Below are 26,148 nucleotides of genomic sequence, written 5' to 3'. Positions count from 1 at the left end.
TGCTCCTCTGTCCTGCCTGTTTAAAGTGGCAGAGTGTGTGTGTGTGTGTGTGTGTGTGTGTGTGTGTGTATGTATGTATGTATGTGTGTTCCTTTACTCACAGTGATGGTGGGAGAAGGAGGATAAATAAGATTTACAGGGAGAAGAACTTTACAAATCCAAGATATAATTATTATGAGACTGGAAAAGCCCCCTTTAATGTATTTGAGGGCATAGTCTTGACCTAACCTTATGTGGGTGGGCCCCCTGGAAATTAGTAGGGGACTTTTATCTCTAGCCTGTTTGCTTGGGTGGTATAATCAGAGCCCAAGGTTGAGAGAAGGACCATTTGGCATATGCTGGCCTAATTAAATAGGTTTGGGAAGACATTGACCAAAATAAAGGGAGTGAATACAGGTTGTACACGGGAAGATTTATGCCCACTGAGTGCTGTGCAGCCCCAGGCTTGCAGGGCTGTCAGTCTAAATGCTGCCCTGATGATGTCAAGGCCAGGTGTTCAGTCTCACTGAGTCCTGCATCCTCACCTCTGGCAGGCGCCAGAGTCGTGTCCTGATTTGTAAGGAATGGCCTTCGAGGTGCTGACCTTTGAGCACCAGAAGGCGACTCCTCCACTAGCCTGACTCCAGGACTTGGGTTTCAATCCCTTCCCCTGAGCTTTAGTGAGAATAGGGAGTATCACTCAGGACTGTTTGGTTAAGGGAAAGCTGTGACCCAAAAAGTCATGTTCCAATGATGAGATTCCTCCCCACACTTGGTGGTAAATTCCTGATGGATGTAAATTTCTATTCAGATTTGTCAGTGGTTTTTCCTGCTGGGCCAGTTACTCAGATGGAGACATTTAAGGTTATGCTGAGAGCAGCTTTGATTATGTGAGATATATTATGCTAGGCACTTTACATAGTTAGCTAACCTAATTCTTACAACTACCCTGGGTGGTTAGGTGGTGTCTTCTCCATTATACAGATGAGGTATCTGAGGTTTAGAATTTATAGGACCCACTGATAATTGGTGGAACCACTGTTAGAATCTATCTATGATTGATCTTTAGATGTGAGACAGGAAGAAACCAGATGCCACCCCATATAGCTAAAAAGGAAAGTCCTGAAACCAGCTTTATGTGTGGCAGATTTGACCTAACAAATAAATCCTCTCACCTGTTTTTCCAGCTGAAATCACTTTCTCTCTCTCTTTCTCTCTCCTCCCTCTCTTTCTCTCTCCTCCCTCTCTTTCTCTCTCCTCCCTTTCTCTCTCCTCTCTCTCTCCCACTCTTTCTCTCTCCTCTCTCTCTCTCTTCCCCTTTCCTTCTCTCTCTCTCTCTCTCTCTCTCTCTCACTCTCAGAAAGACTGCTTTCTTCAAATTGTTTGCTAAGCCCTAAGCAACTGCATCACTTGAAATGATGCACTGGTCATCCCAGCTCCATTTTTCTCTCACCCTAAATACCAATCACAGCAGACTTTCCCTTTGCCGAAGGATGCTTGCTATAAATGCTTAATACAGCTGAATGAATGATAAATAAATAAGTGATGAATGGTAGTAGCAGAAGGAGCAATGACTTTTTGTGGGAAGAGCCTGCCCGTCTTCCCACATCCATCTGTGGTCCTCTCTTCCTAGGGTGGCATGATTGCTCTGCTGCTGTCCATCTTGTGCCTGGTGATGATCCTGTATACTCGCCGGCGCTGGTGCAAACGCCGCAGGGTCCCTCAGCCCCAGAAGAGTGCCAGTGCTGAGGCAGCCAATGAGATTCACTACATTCCTTCTGTGCTGATCGGTGGACATGGACGGGAGAGTCTGCGCAACGCCCGCGTGCAGGGCCACAACTCCAGCGGCACCCTGAGCATCCGGGAGACACCCATTCTCGATGGCTATGAGTATGACATCACTGATCTGCGCCACCACCTGCAGAGGGAGTGCATGAACGGAGGGGAGGACTTTGCCAGCCAGGTCACACGCACCCTCGACTCCCTGCAGGGCTGCAATGAAAAGTCGGGGATGGACCTCACACCAGGTGGGGATGAGAGAAAGGCAAGGGGCTGTTTGGTCAATCATCTCAAGGAGCTGGGGAGTGGGAGGAACAGCTGTGTGACAACAACTGGTTGTCCTACATAGTGTGATGTGGCAGTGCCCTTCCCTAGATGGGCATAAAATAACCTGGTTCCTGAGATGATGGGAGCTGTTTTTTGATCTAGAAAATCAGAAGAACCACGTAAATTGGATTTCTTTTCACTTCCAACAGGCATTAGAGGCAGCATAGTTTAACATTCAATAGAGGAGTGAGCTAGAGTCATTTTAGTATGTAATGAGCAACCCTCTGGGAAATGAGATAGCAAGAAAAATGAACATGTGTATATGACTTCTTGTGTATTGTATATTTGCTTAGGGAATTTAATTCTCCATTGAGGTGGAGGGGACAGTGGTATCTGCTTTTTCCTATAACTCCTGAGAATTGGGCCTGAGGTGTTTTAGTTATGTTATCTTGCTCATGCCTTTGTGCTCTCTACAAAGGATGCACTGTTTCAAAGAAAATGAAGGATTGCAATCATGGTATCAGACCCTAGATGCACTGTGTATCTGTGGAGACACTGGCTGGAAGAACTACCAGATGAACAAGATCAGGGTCAAAAAATGCAGAGAGAAAAGGACTGCGCTCTTCCTTTACAGTAGCCCACCTGTTTCTCTTTAAAACTTCTGTGAATTAGCAAATCTCCATAGATGAACTCTTCACAGTGATCCTTCAAACAACTGCCCGATTATCTTTAAGGAAGACCTATTTCATGCTGAATGTTGCTTATGATATATGGACTTTCAGTGGGGCTTGAAAGAGTAGAATCATGTGGAGGTTTTTATTCTGCTTGTTCTCTACAAGAAATTCTACATGAAAAACCAATTTCTAATAAGATTTAAGGCCTGGGAATTCCTTGAAAATATGGGGGACATATCATCAACATCTCTTCATATTCCCCATAACACCTGGTGTAGTGCTAAGCCCACAAAATAGACATGTGATACTCAGGGGTTATCAACTCAGATGCCTTTAGGAGGTTAACAGATAACACAGATATGTAAAGCAGAAGGAGGTCAGACAACAGGGAATGGCGCAGACTGTGATGAAAGAGAAAGGACATGTTCTGCCTGAATGCACACAAATTCAAATTCTTTTAAAACTCTGTGCTGACCAAAATAAAGAAATCTGCAGTCTGTATTTAGCCAGAGATTTACAAGTATTGACCTTATCAATACAGAATTATTATAATACACAATATAATAATAGTTGAATTGGATTTTCAGTTGTAATTCCCCAACTCCACTGCCTCTCCCATAACTTTGCCATCCCTCAGAAATCAAAAAGGAGTATTTCAGTTTCTTGTAGCCAGTCTCTCAATTTGCTTATTTCTTATTTCAATTCTGTGAGACCTTATCTTCATGGTTTACGCAGATTTCTTTCTTCTCCCTTTCCTTTGGTCTTTTAAAGTTTTCGCCTCAACTTTTCCTTATACAGGAAGTGACAATGCCAAGCTGTCACTGATGAACAAGTATAAAGATAACATTATTGCCACTAGCCCTGTGGACTCCAACCACCAGCAAGCCACCCTTCTCTCTCACACCTCCAGCAGCCAGAGAAAGCGGATCAACAACAAAGCAAGAGGTATGCACGTCTGAGGTTAGGTCTTGCAGGTGGATTCCTTCATATTGGTAGAGGCAGGGCCATTAATATCTTCTACCCATTCTCTCATGCATGGCTAGAGGGGATATGCCCTGGCACAGACTTCCTGGAGGCCAGTTAAATGCTACTTACCAAAAAATGTAAATGTGCAAACCTTTTGACCAACAAGAGTCTATCCTTAGGAAATAATTCGACAAGAGAGCAAAGAAGTGTGTAAAAGGCTGTTCATCACAACATTGTTTAAACAAGCGAAAAATTGGAAATAGCTTAAATGTCCATCAACAGGGAATTGGCTAAATACCAGGCACATCTGTCTGCTGTCCACTGCTTACCATGCAGCCATTTGAAATAATATAGATCTATATTTGTTAACATGGAAAGTTGCCCACCCATCTATTAAATGTGGAAAAAATGAAGTTATAAAGTAGAAGATACAGCATAATGCCATTTTTAAAGGCGGATTAAAAAACCTTTACCTGTTTCTGTATCAGAAAAAGCCAGAGAGTATACACATCAAATGTTAGCAGAGTTTATCTCTGATTTAAAGGATTTAGAGGGCATTAGGATTGCTCCCTTTACATAGTTTTGTGTATTTTCTTTATTCTCTTCTTTTTGTATTAAATGTATATTAGTTCTAGAGCTAGAAAAAAAGACAAAAATGTAATTTCCTACATCCCTTAGATAGTCTCATATTAACAGAATCATAAGCTGTAATGAGGAAAATTCTCCTTTCTTTCTGTTCCACTCACTCTTCCTGGAGGTCCTCTCTGGCACGTAGGTGCCAGAAATGGCCCTAGTCAGAGGGAAGTAGGCAGGGTAGAGCTCCAGTGATTGCTGTCCTAAAGGTCTCCTTTTCCAACAAATTCGTGTAGAGGAAGCCCCAACCCCCTTGGCTACTTCTCCCAGATTATCAGTCAACTTACTTTCATTTTTGTTGATTTTCCTATTGAACTTGCCCATTGATTTGGTGTCATGAAACCAGAACTGAAAATGCTTTTTTGGCCATGCTGCTTTTATTACAGCGGGTTCCGCCTTCTTGAACCCTGAAGGGGATTCTGGCACAGAGGCAGAAAACGACCCCCAGCTGACATTTTACACGGATCCTTCAAGGAGCCGGAGGCGTAGTAGAGGTAGGAACGATAGAGGTGGCAGAAGGTGGTATCTGGGGTTGGGGGAGGCGGGGGGAGGCGGGGAAAGGAGAAGGAAGGAGAAGAGGTGTTGGGTTGGGTTGTGGGCTCTGTGGAACAAAACCAGTTTCTGCAAGAATTTTTGGACCACAACTGGTGTTTCCTCCTAAGGAAGAAAGAAGAGCCTAGAGTGGAAAATTTCAGAGAATCATCTCTCCCAGATAATGGCACTCTCAAACAAGTTTCCAAGTTGTTTGAAAGGCTATTTCTTGGTCAGATGACTCTCAATTCCTTCTGGAAGCCTCAGGAGTCATATTTTGCTGTTTAGACAAATGAATTAAAGTTAATAAAGTGTGTTGTATGTGAAAAGATGGATACTATGTGTACCCCTGCCTCCTCTACCACTTTGGCCTTGGGATTGAGCTGGGCAAAGATTGGGGGCAGCGTAGTTGAGGAATGATCTATGGCCTGAAAATCTGTGTAATTGTCTTTGGCCTTTAAGCCCCTGCCTGGTAGAATCACAGGACCCTGAGCCTCCATGTTCCTTCCTTGCTCCGGCAGGCAGGGTTAAGGTAGCTAATCCATCTTCCTCTGCATGGACAAAGCAGAGCCACTGTGTGCCACTTCACTGTCATGATCAGTGGCTTCAACTGTGGCTATTGCAGCCGCAGCTCCCATGACCTCTGACCTCGCTGGTATCACCTCCACACCGCAGGAGTTTGGGACACAATCTCCAGTCAGCTTTACCAGTTATTTGCTGTGTGATACTGGATAAGAACAAATTCTCTGAGCTTCAGTTCATACACATGTCAAATGAGTTAACAATACTTTATGCATAGAGCAGAGAGTTTTATTGGATTAAATTATATGAAAATGTGCCCTTTTGGAGACTGCTAAAACACCATGCAGTCCCCCTTGTTGCTGTTAGAACTCTCCATCATGCAGCGCCATATTTATACAGTGCCCCATCTTAAAGAATTTTAGGCAGAGTCCCTGTAAGATACAGTAGAGGATATTTGAATGGCATCCCCCTTGTGCCTCTCAACCAGTAATCAACCAGTGTCTCCTGAAAGACACATATATTTTTACTCTCTCATGCCTCCAGTTGAATTCCCTTCATGCCAGGTGTTCTTTCCAGAGATTAGAAGAAGCCTTTTTGATTGTAAATTCCAGTTTCTGTAGGCTTAACTGCTATCAGCATAATAAAAGTTCTTCCCATCATTTTTCCCGGAGATCAATGGGCCCCTGGGTATTTTAATTTTGAATGGCCATTTTTTCTGAGGCAAGAATGTGGATTAGGGTCTCCCAGTCTCTCTTGATACTACATATTTATAGACAGCGGATGCTCAACCTAGACACAGCCAATCCAGGCCTGATCAAGGCAGGGTGTGTCCTGCTTTAATAAAGTCTTATTTCAGAAAATCCATGGTAATGAATTAGAAAGAGTTTCTTGACAGCATGAAACTATTCCTTTTAAATACCAAGCTCTCCTAATGCATCAACTTTTTACTGGTATTAACTAGACTATAGCTTTTTAGGGGTGGAGAATGCTTAATTTATTTTTCCAAAGTGCCTAGTGAAGGATTATTCCTATAACAGAAGCTTGCAAGTGTTTGTTGAATTGGATTGGATATATCCATCAGACCAGCAAAAACATTTTATGACCCTCCTGCTATGGGTCAGGTTTGTGATAGGTGGTAGAAACATGAAAATATGGCACAGTGATAAGGCTTAATGTAACAATATAAAAAAAGTGAAGTGAGTACTCAGAAGACAGGACAGTTAATCCTACCTGGCAGCAATAGGAGCCAAAAAAGGAGAAAGTAATTAGAACCAGGTTACATATACATACATACATATATATGTATACAATGTATAGAGTTTCTCAAAGGAGAAGTCGTCTAGGATAAGGACATTTCAGTAAAGGAAAATAGCACATAAAAAGCCTTGAAAGGACAAAAGAACATTGTGTTTTAAAGGAAGTAAACGTCATTCAATATGGCAGCTGTCATCAGGTTATAAATATATAAGCACATGACATGGTAAGTATGAGGCTGGAAAATGGCTAAGAAAGGACCACGCACACTCCATGTGACTGAGTTTGTGCTTGCCTCGGTGGGGTGTAAGGAACCACTGGAAGTTCTGAAGCCAGGTAGAGATGCTAGATTATGGGTTGATGATGCAGAAAGACCACAGAGACACGATTATCAGTAGCAAGTCATTGCAGTCACGTGAGAGCAGTGGCAATTGCCTGTAAACAGTGACAATTCTATGTGATAAGAGCAATAACAGCAGGGTGCACCGAGGGCTAGAATACCAAGGAATCAGTGAGAATCTGTTCTTGGAGGTTTCAAGGAAGTGTTTACAGGGAGATGTTGTTTGAGCTGAGACTTGAAAAGTAGGTGTATACGAGGCTGACAAGGTGACAAAATTGCCTTCTGTGGAGGAGGAAATAATCTGTGCAAAGTCACTGAGATGACATAAACTATGACGGTCTTGTCAGGGAGCAGGAACATGTTTACTAGAGTAGAGCTTAGGGTGCAAGTTTGTGGGTTTCTTAGGAAAGAATGTTAGAGGATCAGCAGAAGCCAGAAAGTACATGACCTTGACTCCAAGGGACTTAGACCTTACTGAAGAGCACTGTCCTGGTCTGCTCTGCTCCATGAAGGATCCTTCCAGGGACAGCTTGCAGGATAGGTGACAGCAGGGTGAGCTTGAGGCAGAGGAACACGTGGATGGCTTCTGCTTTGGTTTTGCTATAAGATGATATGGGTAGGGAGGGATGGAAAGAATGGAGGCCAGATAAGTTTTGGACACAGCATGAGAGAAATGCAAATCAAAACTTCAATGAGATATCATCTCATCCCAGTTTAAATGGTTTATATCCAGAAGACAGGTAGTAACAAATGCTGGTGAGGATGTAGAGAAAAGGGAATCCTTGTACACTGCTGGTGGGAATGTAAATAGTCTGGAGGTCCCTCAAAGAACTAAAAATACAGCTACCATGTGATCCAGCAATCCCACTGCTGGGTACATATCCTAAAGAGACAAAGATTTAATGGCATTGGAGAGGCCAGGGTGGGGGTGTGGCTTGTAAGCAAGAGAAAAGCGTTAGATATAATGGAGTTTTTTGTTGTTGTTGTTGTTTTAATTTGAGAAACCAAATAGGTGGCAGTGCCATTGGCTGGGCCATGGAAGTAGTCGGGGAGCAGGATTTGAGAGAAGGTAACAAGAGGAGTGAAGTTTTGAGAGAAGGTGGATCTGCCTCTGAGGCCTGGGCGGGGTTGGAAACCTGTAAGTGTAAGAAAATAGACTCTATTATGAAAGGATAGTAACATGAAGAGTATATTTCCATCTGTCAAGGACAGAGGACCCAGAGACTACTTTCTGCCCTCAAGTCCCTCCTTCCCAGCTACTGCCAACACATACACCCAGAGGAAACTGCTCCCCTAAAGGACGAGTATATCCATAAACCAAAAACTCATCTCTGTGTTCCTGAGAGCATCAGTTCCAAAGGCGTCACTGTGCCCAAAGACTGAGTGGTGCATTGTTCCTGTGGCCTGAAACCTCACCTGGATCTGCAGTTTTACCTGGCTCCACACCTTAGTAGCTGCCTGGCCATAGGCATGCTCTACAGCCTCTCTAACCCTCTATTCCTCTAGGGGAGCTGCTTCACAAGACCGGGGACACCATTCAATGATACGAGCCACATAAAGCCCTGAGCACTGGTGCCTGACACACAGTCAGCACTTCATGAGTGTTAACTACCACAGGGAGCATCACCTCTTACAGATCTTTCCTCATCTGTAAAGTAGGTGGTTCCCATACAGACTCATAAGCTTACTGTAAGAAAGCTAATATTAAAAATAAAATAAGGTATGTAAAACACTCAGCACAGTGTCTGCCTTAATGGAAGCCTTTTATTACTATCAATAATAAGTACTAACGCAGAACAGAAGAAAATTCCAGAAGACTCACACATTTTGTTGTGTTGCTTTCTTACTTTCACACATCTGTTCTGCTTCCATAAGCATAAGGCTCTCCTGCTTAATAGCATTTCATCTTCTTCCCAATAGGAAAAAAAAAGCCAAGAAACAAAAAATTAAAGAAATATAACAGTAGTACAGAAAAAAAAATAAAGAAACAAAACACCCTTCCCTCCCTATCCCTATTTCCACCTCCCTGGGAGTGTTTCTTAATCTTCAGCGATGATTATTTCCTCCAATGATTACAGGACTGTGGAGAGCATTCTGGTGTGACAACGTTGTCTGCTTATACAGAGCAGACGTTCCTCGTTTTCCTCATTCCAGGTCCCACAGAGTAAAAGTCACTTGGTAGGACTCTTGCCCATAGAGTAAGCACAAGCTCTTCCAGCTCAGGAAGTTCCTTCTGGAGCAGCAGTGTGCACCATGCGGGTGGAGCTGCTCTGTGCAGAGTGTCCTCTGTGAAGAGCGATGGGAGGTACAGGGTGGGATTAAAGCGTCCCTCCCACCTTTGGCAAGAGCCTGGAGCTCAGTAAGGGGGAGAGAATGCCCCCTCTATGATTTCTACTGTGAACTTGGCCCAGGAAGAGTGAAAATGGCTGTAAGTGACCTTGAGGGCCACCAGTTGGTCAAGTCTCCTCTGACTCCAGCTGATGGTATGGTGTCTGGGTGTCTGTGAGGAAGAAGGTCACTGAGGTCATGCAGCCAGAGACAGTTCCCTCCACAGGCTAGTTTTGCCAGAAGGATGGGCAGCAGAAAGCCAAGCTGGACTCCGAATGCCAAGCTTTTTACCACCATGTATCTTGCTTTTGTCTTGCTTTCAGTGGGATCTCCCCGAAGTCCCGTGAATAAGACCACCTTGACCCTGATCAGCATCACCAGCTGTGTGATTGGCCTCGTGTGCTCCTCTCATGTCAGCTGCCCGCTTGTGGTCAAGATCACCCTGCATGTCCCTGAGCACCTGATTGCTGATGGTGAGCCCATTCTTCTGAGGATGCGACCATGCCCTCCAAAGAGGAAGGTTTTCTGGTTAGGCAAAGGCTAGAGAAGATGGGAGTCACTGTTACCTATTACTCTATCAGAGGAAAACTAAACTGAAGTAAGTAAGGATTAGGACACGATTGGATTGCCCATAAATGAACTGGGAAAGCAGGTTAAATAATAAACTAAAGGGGTCACCTCTTCTTCTCTATGCCCTCTCCCATTTTTGTTTGTTTTTAACACGTCTCGGTCTTTGTAGAGAAATGCAGAGCCCACTGGCTACAGGTAGGAAGACACCAAGACTCTCTAAGGCTTTGAAAGGAAAAAGCTAAGTAGAATAGTAGAGGTGTTTAAGAATTAGCCATGCTTTGGTTTGGTATGCCTGGGTGATAAATTCTTAATTGCAGTAACTTGCTGTAAGCCTAGAACTCAGAAGTAATAATTTACTTTCATCCAGGGGGACCCCAATATAATGAGGGAGTAATATAGGTTCTGAGAGTCCCTGAATCATTTAAGCCCTGAGCACCTAATTGACTTGTTAATGTCTGTTCTCTGAGTTGCTGTAAAGCTGGCAATAAGTGGGGACTGTTCACGTGGTGTTAGAGGGTCTGCAATTCTCATAGCCCGTGAAGACAGGCAGCAGCCCCTGCTCCTTGGAGGAGTGCCACTGCCTGTGGCTGGGTCTGATGGAGCCACGCCATGGCGACCACAGAGCTCCTCCGTCCCTATGTTCCTTAGGAACATCCTGGAAAGATGGAATGGGGCAAGGCAGCAGGGGACTCTGGCTGGAGAGTTCAATGTCCCTGTCCTCACAGAGGTCCGAGTGCTGGCCCCGCTTCTGTCTGCTGATCCCTTGCTCTGGGGCTAATAATGGGCTAGGAATGGTGAGAGTTAGGATCTCTGGTTGGTACTAATTCTGAGGTTGGTATTTCCCTGTCTTCCATGGCTTGTGGATGGATGCTGTGTGCACACACATAGGCATGCTTCCTTTCTTTCACCCTGCAGGGAGCCGCTTCATCTTGCTGGAGGGGAGCCAGCTGGATGCCAGTGACTGGTTGAACCCTGCCCAAGTGGTTCTCTTCTCTCAGCAGAACTCCAGCGGGCCCTGGGCCATGGACCTCTGTGCCCGGCGGCTCCTGGACCCCTGTGAACACCAATGCGACCCTGAAACTGGTAGGCGGGAGCACCGGGCAGCGGGTAACTGTCAGAGAGATCATGCCTGTTGAAATCACTCCCTTGAGATTCATACTGTGCCTCCTCAACTCCACTGTCCCATTGCCATCTTGAGACTAGACCATGTGGGTGGCCAGCATGTGGTTGGGCCGCAGAGCATGTTGGCTAAAACTGTGGTCATTTTCTGGCAGAAGACTTGGAAGGATCCTAATGCAGTCCCAAGCCAGAAAACTCAGTTTTAGGATAATTTCCGTAACCCATTTTTCACACAGTCGGGATATTTAACTACTGGGGTTAGACATTTTATGATGATAAAATTAATGCGTGTTTATTGTAGAACATTTTTTAAAAATTAGAAAAGTTTATAGAAGAAAATTATAATCATCTGTATTTCCATCTCCTGGATAACTTTTAAAATTTTAATGTCCTTTCTTCTGATCTTTTTCCTATGCATGATTTTTAGAAGCTTCCTAGAAGCATACTAAGTCTAGTAGAGTTTTCCTGCTTTTTTCACTTAACATTCCATCATAACTTTTCCAGAATCATTAAATAATCCTCCAACACATACTTTTAATGGCCATTTGGCATTCCATTGTATGTCTATATCATAGCTCATTTAAACAGTTCACTATTATTTGACATTTAGGATGCTTTAAATTTTTAATTTTTATAAATACTATTAAAATGAACATCTTTTCACATAAATGCTGGACACATTTGAAGTTATTTTCTTCATATAAATCCTAGTGAGAGAGTACTGGGTCAAAGAGTAGAAACGTCTTCAAGTCTGTTATACTATCAAATGGAGCTGGGGTTTCCCTGTGGGAGGGTCTAAATTCAGGTATGGCATGAATTAGAACTCTCCCATTGCTCCTTGGGTTCAAACACAGCTAGGAGCATAGATCTCTTATTTCAGGCTGCTTTACACTTCCATTGTAGAAGGCATTCACCTACAGTAGTCTCTACAAAGACTTGTTTTTGGTAAATTGAGTACCACAAATAGATCCTTCCCAAAGTAGCATGATCCCTTAGAGCAAAGGACAGCATTAAAATGACATCTAAGATTCCCAAGCAAAATGTTGCTGGAGTCACGGCCCAGCCCCTGAAGCTTTTTGTACATCATGTGCAACCAGCCCCCTCAACACTCCCCAACCCCAGCCCACCACACTCGCATCTTGTTCAGGTGCTGAGGTGGAGAGATCTTAATGGAGGATGCGTCTAAGATATCTAGCCCTTACTTCTGTTGTAATCTATGACTAGATCCCTCTGGGACAGTAACAGGTAACTGAAACATCTAAAATTCACCATCTTAGGTGTTAAAGTTGTTTTATGTGGGCCCATCACAGAGATTCTAGGCCCCCATATGGAGGAGAAAGTACAACATTTTAAACATCTGAAGTCGAAGACTGCTTACTTGCTGCTCCTCCCACGCTGTCAGGCAAACACCAAACCAAACAGATGGGCTGTGTACCATGCCCAAAAGCTAGTGTGCTCGGGAGAAATTAAAAAGAGCTCATCTCAGAGGTGGGTGCTCTCCATGCAACTGAGCTAGTCTCTGGTACCCTAGTTCTCCAGCTGGCTTGGATTAGAAGTATTTGGGACAATCTCAGTTGTTAAACTCACTTCTGAAAGAAGCTTGATCCCTAGGGGAAGTTTAGATGCTCCGACTTGTATTTTAAAGAAAAGGAAGCACCTTCAGTTACATGTGAAAAGAAGGAATTGGTGCTTTATGCTTGGAGGGGTCTCAGTGATAAACTGCCTCTATGGTTTACATTCACATTTGAATTCCTTAAGAAGTTACATGATTTGCGCAAAGTCCCACGGCTACCTAAAGCAGAATCTGTGTTTCATTTATCATGTAATCTACAAAGGTGGGATTATAAAGGTTGCTTAATTTCCCCAGATATGTCAGATCCAACGTATTTGTCATTCAAAACTATTTAAGCAACAACCATTATTAAGCATTACCGTTCCGTGTGCCAGAAAGCTGCTTGTCTACAGCAAGCTCTCCCATCAACTCTTCAGTCCCTTCCAGATGTCTCATTTCTAATCCTTGCTGCAAATGACTTTGGGAAGCCCCTCCCCTGCTAATGGCTTCTCAGGGTCTGTGACAGTGAATGAATTTCCAATTGGAAAGTCACAGAGGAAGACTAAAAATAAGATTCCCAAACCCCAAGACAAAACTAAGGTGCAGCATCTTCATTTTGGGTAGTAGCTGAGAAACAATTCTGCAAAGACTCTCATTTTCATGAATGCTGGAATTGGAAAGCATTGGTGATGTGGTCATCCCACACGCTCATCAGAAAGAAACTTTATCGCCTCCCACACTCCATCCCAGAGCCTTTCTCCAAAGAGCTGAGTGTGGGAATTGGCTTCGAGTCAAGTCGACGTTATTTTTGAAATCCTCTAGCTAGCTTACTTGGAAATGTCATAGTGTTGGGACATGTGCTTTCCCAGCCATACTGAGGGGTCTGCCCATATGGATGCATGAAGCTGTGCAGTGCACTTGTGTACTTTTAGACACACACACACACATACACACACACAAACACACAAACACAGATGCTCAGTCACTGCAAAGGAGCAGCCTCCTGGTGCCTGGAGCTCTCCTCAGGCATCCTTACTAAGAGCATCCCAAAGTGAATCTCTGTTACCTGTCACCTGCATCATGCTCCAGAACACCAGGTGTGAGAGACACAATAATGTGTTCCCAAAGATGTCCACATTCTCATCCCCAGGACCTGTGAATGTGTCATGTTCCACGGCAAAGGAGAATGAATGATGCGTATGGAGTGGAGGTTGCTAAACAACTGGCTTTAAAGTAGGGAGATTTGGGGAGGAAGATTACCTGGGTAGTCACAGTGAAATCACAAGCATTCTTAAAAGTGAAATAGGGAGGCAGAAGAGAAGGTCAGAGTGATGTGATGTGATGAGGACTCAACCAGCCATTACAGACTTTGAATATGGAGACATGAGCCAAGGAATGTCAGCAGCCTCTAAAAGCTGGAAAAGGCAAGAACACACAAAATAGATTCTCCCATGCTGCCTCCAGAAGGTAGCATAGCCGTATAGATACCTTGATTTTAGCCCAGTGAAACTCATGTTAAACTTCTGGTAATATAGTAAATTTATGTTGTTGTAAACCACTATGTTTGTGGTATAAACTCTAGCAATAGAAAACTGATACACTAACAGGAGAGAAAAGACAGACAGGCCGGGTGCGGTAGCTCATGCCTGTAATCCCAGCACTTTGGGAGGCTGAGGGAGGCACATTGCTTGAGCTCAGGAATTCGAGGCCAGCCTGAACAACATGGCATAAACCCCTAATAAAGATACAACAAATGAGACAGGCATCGTGGCGAAACACCTGTAGTCCCAGCTACTCGGGAGGCTGAGGCAAAAGCATCGCCTGAGTTTGGGAGGTTGAGGCTGCAGTGAGCCGAGATTGCACCATTGCACTCCAGCCAGAGTGACAGAATGAGACCCTGTCTCAAAAATAAATAAATAAATAAGAAAAGACAAGACAAAGAGAGAAAGGAAAAGCATTGTTATGCTCCCTCTTTATATCCTCCTTGGGCAATTTGTAGACCTTCTAAAGATGTATCAGGAATCCATGGAAAAACTGGACCTAGAGAAAACTTGCTGATCTGTTTTGCATTCTAGCTCCCCTCTATATTTCTATTCTAGCAACATGCTACCTGGGAGGAATGTAATGTACCTAGAGCTCTCAGCCCAATGCATGGGTATAGTAAGCACTAGCAAATGTTCTTATGATCAAGGGCCCACAAGCTTTCCAGTTTGAACTTGGATGAACTTGAGAAATGGTAGGCTGGTACCCCAAGGTATGCCTGCCATTCCCAATCTTCTGCTGAGCACTGTGACCTCTTCTAACAGTTCTCATTCTGTGACAATTTATGTTCCTAGCATTTGGTTGTTTGGGAATTCAGCATGCATGTGAGTTCGGTTCATTGCACTGGCAATTTCAGAAAGCCTACTGTGTTCCCTTCCAGGTCAGGGGAGACCAGTGGGAAATGCCTAGAAAAAATGGTTTTCAATAAAAACAAGGATAGGTGATGTTTGAGAGCTCACTATCTGTCAAGCATTGCGCTTTACTTAAATTATGTAATTGGAGCTTCACTGCAATACTATGAAGTAGCTGGTACTCTTATCCCCGTTTCACAAAGTTGTTGACTTATCTGCCCGAGTCCACTTACCTGGTTAATTACCTAGCTGGACTTCAAACTCGGGCTGCCTCACTCGGAACTCACACTCCTGACCATTATTCAAACCTGTCCCGACTGCTGAAGCTGCAGGAAAGGAATTAAGGTGGAAGGCTTAGAGTTGTTTCACTTCCATGTGGCTGTAGCGGGGCCCCAGGCCCCTGATGAAGCCCTTTGCCAGCTGTACCCTGACATTCTTTCCCACATGTCCCCAGGTTTGTAACCCTAGGTGTGCCTCTGGTTAAGTGAGGCTAATAGCAGAGCGCTAGGGCTGCATGACTTAGTGCTCCCTGGATCCAGGCAGAGGTTGACTTTCCCTGCACTTTGCAAGGGTTTTTTTGTTGTTGTTGTTATGGTGTATGTTTGTTTGATTGCTTTGGTTTTGTTTTTTGATGGAGACACAGACTACCTGGTTTCAGTGACCTTTCTCTTTCCTCTCTCCCTGACCTTTGTTCTGCCATATGGACAGCTGTGGAGACTTCACACACCTGCTTCATTTCACAGCCCCCGTCAGTCCTGGCCACTGACCCTCATTGCCCTTTTCAAGATATATATCTTTTCTGGTTCTGCAAGGAGCACAGGCTTTCCAGCTAAATTAAGTTTTAATCTTTATCCAAGATGTTCACTGAAATCTCTTTTGTCCCAAGTCTTTCCGTAGGCCAGACCCAACCATGTGGAAATGTATAAACCTGCTGAGGGGCATCCAACCCACTTCCCAGGCTCGAACCAGCTCCCCTCTTCTTTGCTTGCTCTGAACCACTGCCTTTCTCGCTAACCTTTTCTGTTTTTTTTTTTTAACCTAATTTGGCAGAGTAGCTCAGTCTTCATTTCATTCCTGCTACCTGGATTGCCCACGCGTTCTATACTCCCTCTGTGTCCCCATTAAACCACATTGCTTCAGGATGTTCTCCCTTGGCCCACTTCCCTCTGACTCCCTTCCCAGAGTTGCTTGGGACTATTTGACCCTGGACTTGCCTTTTTTCTGATGTCTCCACTGGAAACAGAGACCAGACAATTAGTTATGAGATATCTTACAAAGATTTCCCTTTTCAGAAGGAGCATACCCAATTTCATTTCATAAAAGCCACCCCCTAGCCGAAGCACAGAAGTGGCTAAGGGCCTTGGCCTTGTTCTGCATTTTCCTCATGGAGAATTTGGTGAACCCAGCCATGTCTGAGGTTCCCTAGCTCCAAGGTTCTTCTTTAATCTTTGAATGAGATTCGTGCCTCTGTCCTTCAGCTGTAGAATGGGAAGTGACCAAAGGCACTGTCCATCATCCAAGGTACCTCAAGGTGTCTACTGTCAGGGTACCAAGCACAGATCAAGTGCAGCTGTCTCCAGACCCTGCACCGGCCACCTTTCAGGGCCTCTTCTCCTTGGCAGTGTGGTTGCCTGAGTGCTCCTGCAGGGCACGCTCTATCTGGCTGGGCTCTCCTCCGTACCATGACACGTCTCTCTGTTGGAGTCCTATGTACACCACCATGGAGTCGGCGCCTCATGCGTTCCTGCCATCTGTCACGACAGATGCGGAGACTGCAACACTTCTAGCTTAGGAGGGCATCCAACACCCTTGTGGGGTCTTTAAAATTCACAGCTAACAGTCGGAGCCTGTGCTTTCATGAAACCCCTCTTAAAGTCAAGATTTAGCAGTTGGTTGCCATAGCAACTTCCCTCATCAAGTCTGAACTCCTTTCTCTGGAGATGGCCAAACTGGTTTTGTGGAGAAATATAGATGAGGGACGTTTGGTGGGTTCCGAAATGAGGATCCTGTGAGAGGCAAATTTTGGAGATCCTCAAAGTCTAGCATGATGCGTTTGAAAATTTCTCTGTTTCTTGGACTTTGGGCTGAGGCTGCCGTTACGTGGAGGAAAGCTTGACTGGTTGTCGGCAGTCTGTCCCCACATTGTAATGAGTGATAGAAGCCTCATAAGGAGATAATAACTATGAAGGCAATTTGAGAAGGTAAATGTACTATACAAATGCTAGGTATTGCTGTCATTAGGAAAATAAGGCTCGGCTTGAACTCTGAGTTGTTAGCGCATTTATTTTTGCATGTTTTGTGGTAACTAGGTATCAAATGTGGAAGAGAACTCCCATTTTTGTCAATCCCTAATTCTAGGCAAGGTGTCTAGCTGAGACCATTCTAAGAGTCAGAGTGATGGCTTTGATAAACTACTAAGATTACTTCCTGCTTCTAAATATTATACCCATGGCTAATTGTTCACACAAGGACAACCAGGAGAGTATTTTTCCCTAAGGGAGAAGCATATTTGGGACCTTAACCCATTTATTGGCTTACATATCTGCCTCCTGGGGATGGGGTATAAATATCTGTAAATATAGGGCAAATCCATTAATTAATTTGTTTATTTTCTACTGCACAGCATTTGTCAAGACTAACCTCGTTCCCGGTTTCTGCCCTGTGTAGCTTATAGTCTAGCACCCATGCTTTCTTGGAATTGAGAAGGTGTGAAGTCAGGCTCCTGGTACTCTCTTCTTTTGCCTTCCCCAGTAATTGCCTTCTTTATCTTTCCTTTCATCAGGTAAACAGCCTTCATCCACAAACCTTAACCTCAGCCACCTAATTTCAAGCCCTGTTTTTCTATTTTTGACTCAGAGCCCCCTGACCATTTCTAGATACAGCTCAGTACCACTGAAGCCAATAAACTTGAACCTATGGAAGCAGCCCATGTGGAAGCCAGAATTCACCATACAGGAGACAATGTCCTGATCAAATACTCCCTGTGTATTTTTTTTTTTTTTTTTAACAAATGAAGAGGTTTTCACTCTACTCCTCAGCACATTGAGCTGAACAGCTATGGGGAACAAAAATGGTGTGACCTGGTAGTGAGACTCTGATGGATAGTCACATGTAGGTCAATTTTGAAACGAATGGCTAAGCTGAGATGCTAAAAAAAAAAAGCCTTTGCTTGGGCCCTCTCCAATACCTTCCCCCTTAACTGTGAAGCCCCTTCACTTCATTTTTATTGGGTTTTATCTTCAGAAAGAGAAAATAGCACTCAAAGCTATTATTCTATTTATATCCTCTTAAAGTGCTTCTTTCTTGAGAGTTAAAGAAATGGTATGCCCATCATTTCAGTAGGACATGGCACCTTTGTTATTTACAAATTTCAGAAAGTCACACTTTGTTCTTTCACAAGTTATAAATTAAATAACCAGACATTAAAATAGTAGGAACTGGTGTTGTAGTGTAACTGGCCTCAGTAGTTTAGGCTATATGTCATTGCATAAAGAATTATTAATATAAGGAGGCAGCAACAATTTTCTTCAAACTTGGTAGTAAATAGAGTAATGATTCTTAATCTTTTGGGGATCTTGGATTAGCTTGTCAATCAGATGAATGCTATGGGACCCTGCCTCAAAAAAATGCATATATGCACATATATGGTTTTGCATGAAATTCCAGAAGATTCATGGATTCCTTGGTATACTAATGGAATAACAAATTATCATGAAACTAGTGATATTCTAAACAAATATGCAATTGTAGATGATTCTTCTGGTGACCCACTCCCAGATAATTAATCATTTTTACTTAAAAGCTAAAACCCAGAGTTCCTCTAAAACCATAATAGATTTAAGAAGCCTCCTGTGTATGTAGTAGTTGTTCTGTGAGCTCGCAGCCTGGCATGGTGGGAGAAAAATGTCTGGAATCAGACAGACATAGGCTCAAATATTAACTCTGTCACTTATAAGCTGTCTACAGTCTTCAGTTTTCTCAAGCCTGTTTTTCCCATTAGCATAACATAGCCAGTAATACCTACTTTCTAAGATTCCTAGAAATTTTTGGTGAAATGATTCACTTATGCAGTTTTTAAACATTATTATTATCTAGTATGTGTCTTGTGGTATACTGGGCATTGATAAAATAAAGATGAAAAAGTCCCCTTTTCCTCAAAGGATTGTTGGTCTTTGTGCTTACAGATTACATATAACAGGTGCTTTCTAAATGTTAGATTCCTCTTCTAGTCAAAATTATCACATACTGGAAAGTGGAGATATTGGTGGGAATATTCATTTATGTGAGTGGTGGAGAGGGGAGTATATGACATAATAGAACTTCCTGCCTCATGCTAATATCAGAGTAAGAGTTTATCGTATTTCATGTAAATTTTTACAAGCACAGACATGTTAATCAATTCTTTCATGTTTCTCTTTCTTCCTCCTTACCCTGCTTCTAAGGGGAATGCCTCTGCTACGAAGGCTACATGAAGGATCCAGTACATAAGCACCTTTGCATTCGGAACGAATGGGGGACGAACCAGGGGTAAGTGAGGATGTGACGACTTAGCTGGCTCCCACATGTCACTGCTTCTGACATGACATGATGTGGAGTAACTGCATGGAGAGGAATAGAGCTAAAGGGCGGCTATATTCTGAACAGCAAATGGGTAAAAATGTCACTATGCCTTTCCATATTTATACCATTCCAGTGACGTCCATATCATCTTTTTCTCCATTTACGAGTCAAGAGATGATGCCTCTGACTCGCAGCTCTGCAGCTTCCAGCTGGGATCTGAAAATCAAGCTGTCCCTCTCTTCCTTTTCACACTGCTGCCAGCCACGAGGATTCCACAGGCAGAATTTAGCTGATGATTTTGTTGGAGACACACGAAGCCACAGAGACTCCAGTGTAGCTCTCCCAGATCCTGATGAGCTTTGCAAGACTGACATGAGTGAAAATTTGTTTTCACCAGGACTGTCAGCAGGGGTGACATACAGAGACTCAGGAAGTACTCTGTGTTGAATAAGAGAGTAATTTTGCCTGATCCCCAATTATCATTTCTCAATGAGACTTTTGTTTTCCCCTAGACACACACAAGTGGGACAAAGTAGTTATCTTGTCTATTCCTTTTTCATTTTTTACATTTTGAATATTTTTATTGGGATAAAAAACACATAGCATACAATGTATCATTTAACCATTTTTAAGGATACAATTCAGTGGCATTAAGTACATTCACATTATGCAAGCATCCCACTATTCACTTTCTATTGCCTTTTTTTTTTTTTTTTTAACTGAGACATTGTCTTGCTCTGTTGCCCAGGCTGGAGTATAGTGGCATAATCATAGCTCACAGTAACATTCAACTCCTGGCCTCAAGCCGTCCTCCTGCCTCAGCCTCCCTAAGTGCTTGGATTATTGGCATGAGCTACTGCGCCCTGCCCTCTGTTACTTTTTAAAAGCAACTTTCTACTCTATTCTAGATGCTGAGAGTTTACTTTCTGCATTGGCTGGGTCCTGAAGGAGGGTGGGAGGAGAAGGGGATCAATAAATACAAACTACTAATAGCAATCAATGGAACAGGGAAAACTAGAAAGAAATCAAGGCAAAAGGCATCTTGGAGTGGTTGCTTGGATTGCAAGTTAGATACATGTTTGCAGCTTGACAGGTGGAAAAAAGAAACCAGTGTCATTTCAGACATTGCCATGGAGGACTCACATCCCTGAGGTCAATGATCTGCCCCTTCCATGTGATTCTGACAAGACCAAATCTAGAATATTGAATGTAGTTCTGGACTCTCAAAGCAATAAATATGGTGACAAATGGGTGAGCATTTGGAGAAGAGCAATAAAAATGATTGAGGAGCCCAAGGGAGTGATTTATGATAAAGGGATAGAAGAACTCACTCTGAGAACTTAGCCAGCTTATGACTAAGTCAAGGCATGATAGATGCCCATAGATGTTAGGAGAGGGCAAATGTTCTGGAACGGGTTGAAGTTGAGGGATAAGGGCAAGAGGGAATGGAGTTAGGGAAAGGAAATCTGAGTCGCAGGTCAGAAAACCTGGTGAAGTCAAAATGCCGTGAAATTTTTCTGTTCTTGAAAATGAAGGATTGCTCGGTTTTGACAGAATTTGAGGTCATATTACAGAGACAGCCCACAACATTTAGAGGAAGGTGTTTGTAGAAGGGCAGCTACATAGGAGGCAGCCTGTTACTGAAAGACTGGGGAGAAGGGCAGAAGGTTTGGCTGATAGAAGTGCAGTGGGATATAAATGAATAACACCCCTGGCTATTTAAATTCTGTGGAGTTCCCTTACCCTCTTTTCCACTGAAATGTTGGCATAGTATCTGCGGATCCAAAATTTTAGCTTATGGGATGGCTAAGAATCACAGTTGACTGTGGTTCTTACTGATTAAAATAGTGTAAGTGGTGATAGATGCCCAGTCTCTGTCTCTAAGCTGCTGACTTGCTACTGGAGAAAACAATGACAAAACATCATTTCACTTCGGCCCTGAGCGATCCAGGCTGGCTTGCTGGAGTGATTGGATTTGGTGGTGAATCGCTCAAGCCTCCACAGCCCTAGCCTTGTAGACAGCTCATGGGAGGATGGGTCTGACTTGACTTGATAATTGCATAAGCCTTCATCCTTCCCTCTGGCTGTACGTAGAGACAGTCTTAGGATGTAGACAAGAGCCTCAAGGGAAATGGTTGAGGCCCCAGCATAAGCGTCATTTAAAACAAGGCAGGCTAAAGCAGTGAGTTATAGACTGACAGGAACATTAGCCCCAGGAAATAGACATGAAGACCTAATCTATCATTTCCATCTTTAATTTCCATTATTCTGTGATCATCACTGTCTATGAGGTCTCATTTTGGACACTAATAAAATAATGGAGCAACTGTTAGGAGGAGGAAAAAAAGTGACTACCTTGAGAATAATGGAACCAGGAGCGATGAGCAGTGTGAGTCTATATGTATACAGTGTTTAAAAAGCTCCAGACAAATGACTGTATTCTTCCTCATAAAATGACAAGGTAAGTGTAAAGTAAAGATGCCATACATCTTGATTTAAATCAGGGATCTGATGCCATATTTCTTTAAATGAGTCTCACAAAATTAATAGAAATTGGTTTGAACATGAAGACTGTCACTCGAATTGAAAACTGTCTGACAGATTGCCAACTAATGATACATATTGGTGTATTATGGAAAAATCAATGGTATGTCTGATTTTCCTGAATATTTTATTTAATTCTCCTGAAGTGGAGGCAAGCAGCCCATGTATGAATGTTTTTCACTTCACATTCTTGTACTGCATACATTAAAATAGCTCAACATTTTTTTGAAGTAGAACAACCAAACCCTAGGCCAGTAATAGTTAAATTTGTTAGTGAAATACCAAGGTCAATGTACCGGGAGAAAAGTAGCAATAAGCCTTTATGACTTTCAGACAAGGAAGAAAAAATTGATCAAAGACACTAATACAAGAAGTTACAAACGGATTTTTTTGTTTTTTGAGGGAGAGGAGTGACACCTGCAACTTTAGCCTCTGCCTCGTTCTAGTTACCTGGTCCTGAATGTGCATGTGTGTGTGCGTGTGTTTGTGTGTAGTGTGTATGTGAGTGTGGGTGGTGCCTGTGCATTATGTGTGTACATGTGGTATATGTGTGATTGTATGGTGTGTGTGTATGTGTGTGAGAATGTGCAGGACGGGAAGCCAGTTTGTTTATAGTGATCCTTTCACCACTCCATCATTTATTCTCCCACCCATTTGTGTTTTCAACAAATATTTGCCCCATTATCTATTGTGGTCCACAGTATGCTAGGTTGTTATTTATAGAAGGCAATGTGGTTCCTGCTCCGGAAGAACTAACAGTCTATGCAGATAGTTGAAAGCATAACAAGTAATTGCAATGAAATCTAAGACTTATTAAAATAAAGGTGTGAGCAAAAGTCTGTGGGATTGAAGTTTAAGGGGTGACTTACATGAGGTCAAAGAATCTGCAGTAGGGCTTCATGGAGAATTTGGACTGTGAACTGTTCTACTTGCCAGATAAAAAAGGTCGTTCTAAGCAAAGGGAACCAGCGTGTAGAAAGGTACGGAGACATGAGAAATGTGGTTTTTTCAGGAATTGTAAATGAAAACCTCAGTGTAAAATAAGAATTCGGTTTACAGAGACAAGATAAGAGGTTGGTAAGGTGATGACAGACTAGATAGCAAAGAGCTGTGGTTTACTAAGGCTGTAGACATTAAAGCTCCCATGCACAGGACCCTAGAACCGCTGGCAGGAGGGGAGGGGAAGTCCCAGGTTTACTCTGACTACACATTACTTTTTTAGGACCTTTCGTATCAAATTTAAATGATCTTAAAAAGCAAAGAAACAAACACAAAACTTCTTGGGGTTATCTAGACTTTTATTTATCTGGATTATCTCAGTAAAACATATTCCTGCAGTTATCCTGTAGATAAAAGGCTTTAAGACCAAACAACCAAGAATGACAGAGAATTGGAGACCATATGCAGAAAGCATGTGAATCGAGGGGGTTGCAGTCATCTCCTGGCGACTCCAGTTCTGCCACAGTTGCTCAGGGAGAAGTGAGGCAGGTTGAAACATTCATGTGCTGGTCTTACTGGTGAAGCTAGTCACTCCAGCTCGGCCAGGTGATAGAGTCCAGGTGGCAGATTATAAGATCATTGAATTCATTGCACAAGAATTCCTATTCACTAAGAGTAAAAATAGCTTCAGAAAGATTTAAACAAAGTCATGGATGACAGATTTCTAATGGGTTATTAAAAGAACATGGAATGTTTGAGGTTACATCCTTGGTCTTTGAGGTTGGCAACAAAATCAATCATTCCCTGCCACAACATCCCCTGTGACCCTGTTGCCAGGCATAGGACCTAGGGTGGAAGGGTCTTACCCTGCACAATGGCTTACCACATCTTCTGTCTCCCCTGCATGAGTTCACCGAATAACTCCTCGGCCTGCTGTCCCTGTGGCTGCATACACACAGCCGGCGATTATTAAAGTCTGCGTTTTATATTTGTTTGCTAGGACAACAAGGACAAATTGAAAATTTTCACAGAAGAGAATTGAAAACAATAAATGAGGGTGGAAGAGGCAAGAGAGATTGATTTACATGAAAATATTACAGGAGGAAAAACAGATTTATTTAGCTACTTCGGAGATGGTTGCGAAAGACTATAATCATGTTTTTTTTGTTAAATTAAAAGTGCACCCGAGGGCCTCTAGATACATTTTTCAGAATATCACAATTAGGTTAAATTCATGCATCTGAAAGATTTCCAGTAAATAATAGCCTGATTTCTCATTCTGGCATCTCAGATACAGAGGGCAACACCAAGGAGATTCCCCACTAGAGAAATACAAAATATCACTAGATTTCAATGCTGAAGGATGGAGACAGAGCGATAATTCATGAGATGGGAAGCAACCTGCTGTGGAAGACGAGCAGGTGTTTCTCCAAGGTGTTAGAAGCTGTTGTCAGGAATGGTCCTGCTCATCAGAATACTTCTTCCTTTCACTGCCTGCTCTGGAGGCAATGCACTTCCCATGGCATGCCAGGTAGATGCACACAGGCACACACATGTTCACTCACTCATACATGGCCCACGCTGCCTTCATATGTCATTCCCATTGTCCCAGGTGCTTACTGTCTCCCCTTCTAGTTCTACAACTTCTTCCTATTTCTCACCTGCTCAGAAGTGACTGCTTAGGGATTCTATATCTTTATAAGGAGCAAGTGTCCCAAACCATAGAAGCCAGTTTCCACTTGAAGCCGAGAATGAGGACTGTGTTCCTCATGACTGGCCTCAGCTCCTCCATCTTGCTCAAAACATGTCCTTGACAGAAGGTGATTTTATTTTGGCCTGCCTGAAAGATGTCATTCTTAACAGTTCCCTAAAGACCACTAACAGGACAAAGGCCACATCTGGTGCAGAGGATATCTTTGCCTCTGAGTCCAAGGCTTGAGGTGAGACCAACCTTCACTAAGTACTAAAAAGATCCAGAATCAATCCTGACTTCTCCTGGCCACGTAACATTGAGTAAGAACCTCCTCTCAGCTATCTGTCAATCAAAGTGTAAATGCTTAGACTTTCTTAGGACAGCGACTGGCATGTTGAGCTGTAGCTCTGATTCCAAGCCCAGGTCTTGGGTCATGTCTGGTTTCTTTGACCAGCCTGAAGTCTCTTCAGAAGTGACTCAGGTGGGGTCAGACAGTCTGCTGTGAAATAATAAATTTCTGACTCTCTCCCTATTTCTAGCTCATCATCTGGCTGTCACTTCCCCCACTCCTTTGCTGGTTTCCATGTCACTGCTATCCCATTCACCTTCATCCAACCCCTCAAACAAGATTTGCCGACCAGACTGTGGCTGCTCCTTTATCTCCGGGTGCCCTCCTCTCCTGCCCTCCAGCCCAGACTTCATTGTCTGTGCCCAGCTTCTGTCATTGACTTGCCATTCACAAATTGGATTATCTTCCCATTAGCTCTCTTTTAATTCTTCTCCCCCTCTCTCTCCTCCTCTCTCATCATTATCACTAATTGCTAACAATGCTTTCCAGCATATTCATTTGACCATTTATTTTATTCCACCTCTTCCTCCTTCTCTTTTTTCCTTCCCCTCTTGCTCTTCCTCTCCCTCTCTCCCTCTCTCTCTCTTCTCTCCCTCCTCCTTTTTCTCTCCCTCTCCCTCTTTCTTCCTCTACCCCCCTCTTCCTCTCTCCCCCCCTTTCTTCCTCTCCCTCTCTTTTCCTCTCCCCCCTGCTCCCTCTCTTCCTCTTCCTCTCCCTCTCCCTCTCTTTTCTCCCCGCTTTTACCTTTATCTTCTCCTCTTCCACCAGGAGTCAATGAAGATGTGACTACCCTTTCTCTTACCTTTTTCTGTGTCAAGCAGACCAAAGGGGTGCTTGGAATTAAACCTAAAGTTCTCAGTTTCTTCTCTCTAAAGATGCCCTGCTGAAACCTAATTCTGGTAGAAATATTGTCCCTTAAAAGGAAAAAGGACACTTCCCTGGGTGAGCAGGCAGGCACTAAGTGCTTGAAAGTAAATCTTCACCTACCAGGATTTCCTCCACAGATGGACTTAACAGGATCATCCCCTCCAGTTGGCTTGGGAAACTCTTCACCTCCTTCTCAGGGATTTTCTCAAGTGAAAACATATTTAACTTGACCAATTTTCACAAAACCCTTGTGGTCAGTCAGCTGAATACAGTGATACACTTTGTTCTT

The 26,148-nt window shown here is 43.3% G+C and overlaps 1 protein-coding gene across 3 annotated transcripts in view; it reads left to right on the top strand.

Annotated features, from left to right (window-relative positions):
* The window catches only part of ASTN1 (astrotactin 1), a 335,413-nt gene that overhangs the window by 151,919 nt on the left and 157,346 nt on the right, over positions 1-26,148 (top strand). For all 3 annotated transcript variants that reach the window (XR_002478082.2, XM_021668017.2, XM_021668016.2), the window contains exons 3-8: positions 1,613-2,006; positions 3,498-3,644; positions 4,685-4,792; positions 9,597-9,746; positions 10,759-10,926; positions 19,350-19,434. Coding sequence is in view for 2 of the 3 variants with exons in the window: in XM_021668017.2 (XP_021523692.1) it covers positions 1,613-2,006; positions 3,498-3,644; positions 4,685-4,792; positions 9,597-9,746; positions 10,759-10,926; positions 19,350-19,434 (1,052 nt within the window). In the remaining variant the exon portion in view is untranslated. The remainder of the gene's footprint in view (positions 1-1,612; positions 2,007-3,497; positions 3,645-4,684; positions 4,793-9,596; positions 9,747-10,758; positions 10,927-19,349; positions 19,435-26,148) is intronic.

Source organism: Aotus nancymaae, unplaced genomic scaffold, assembly GCF_030222135.1.
Source record: "Aotus nancymaae isolate 86718 unplaced genomic scaffold, 86718_ANA_hifiasm-v0.15.2.pri h1tg000108l, whole genome shotgun sequence".
NCBI lineage: Eukaryota > Metazoa > Chordata > Mammalia > Primates > Aotidae > Aotus > Aotus nancymaae.
This window is presented reverse-complemented; position numbering and strand designations above follow the sequence as displayed.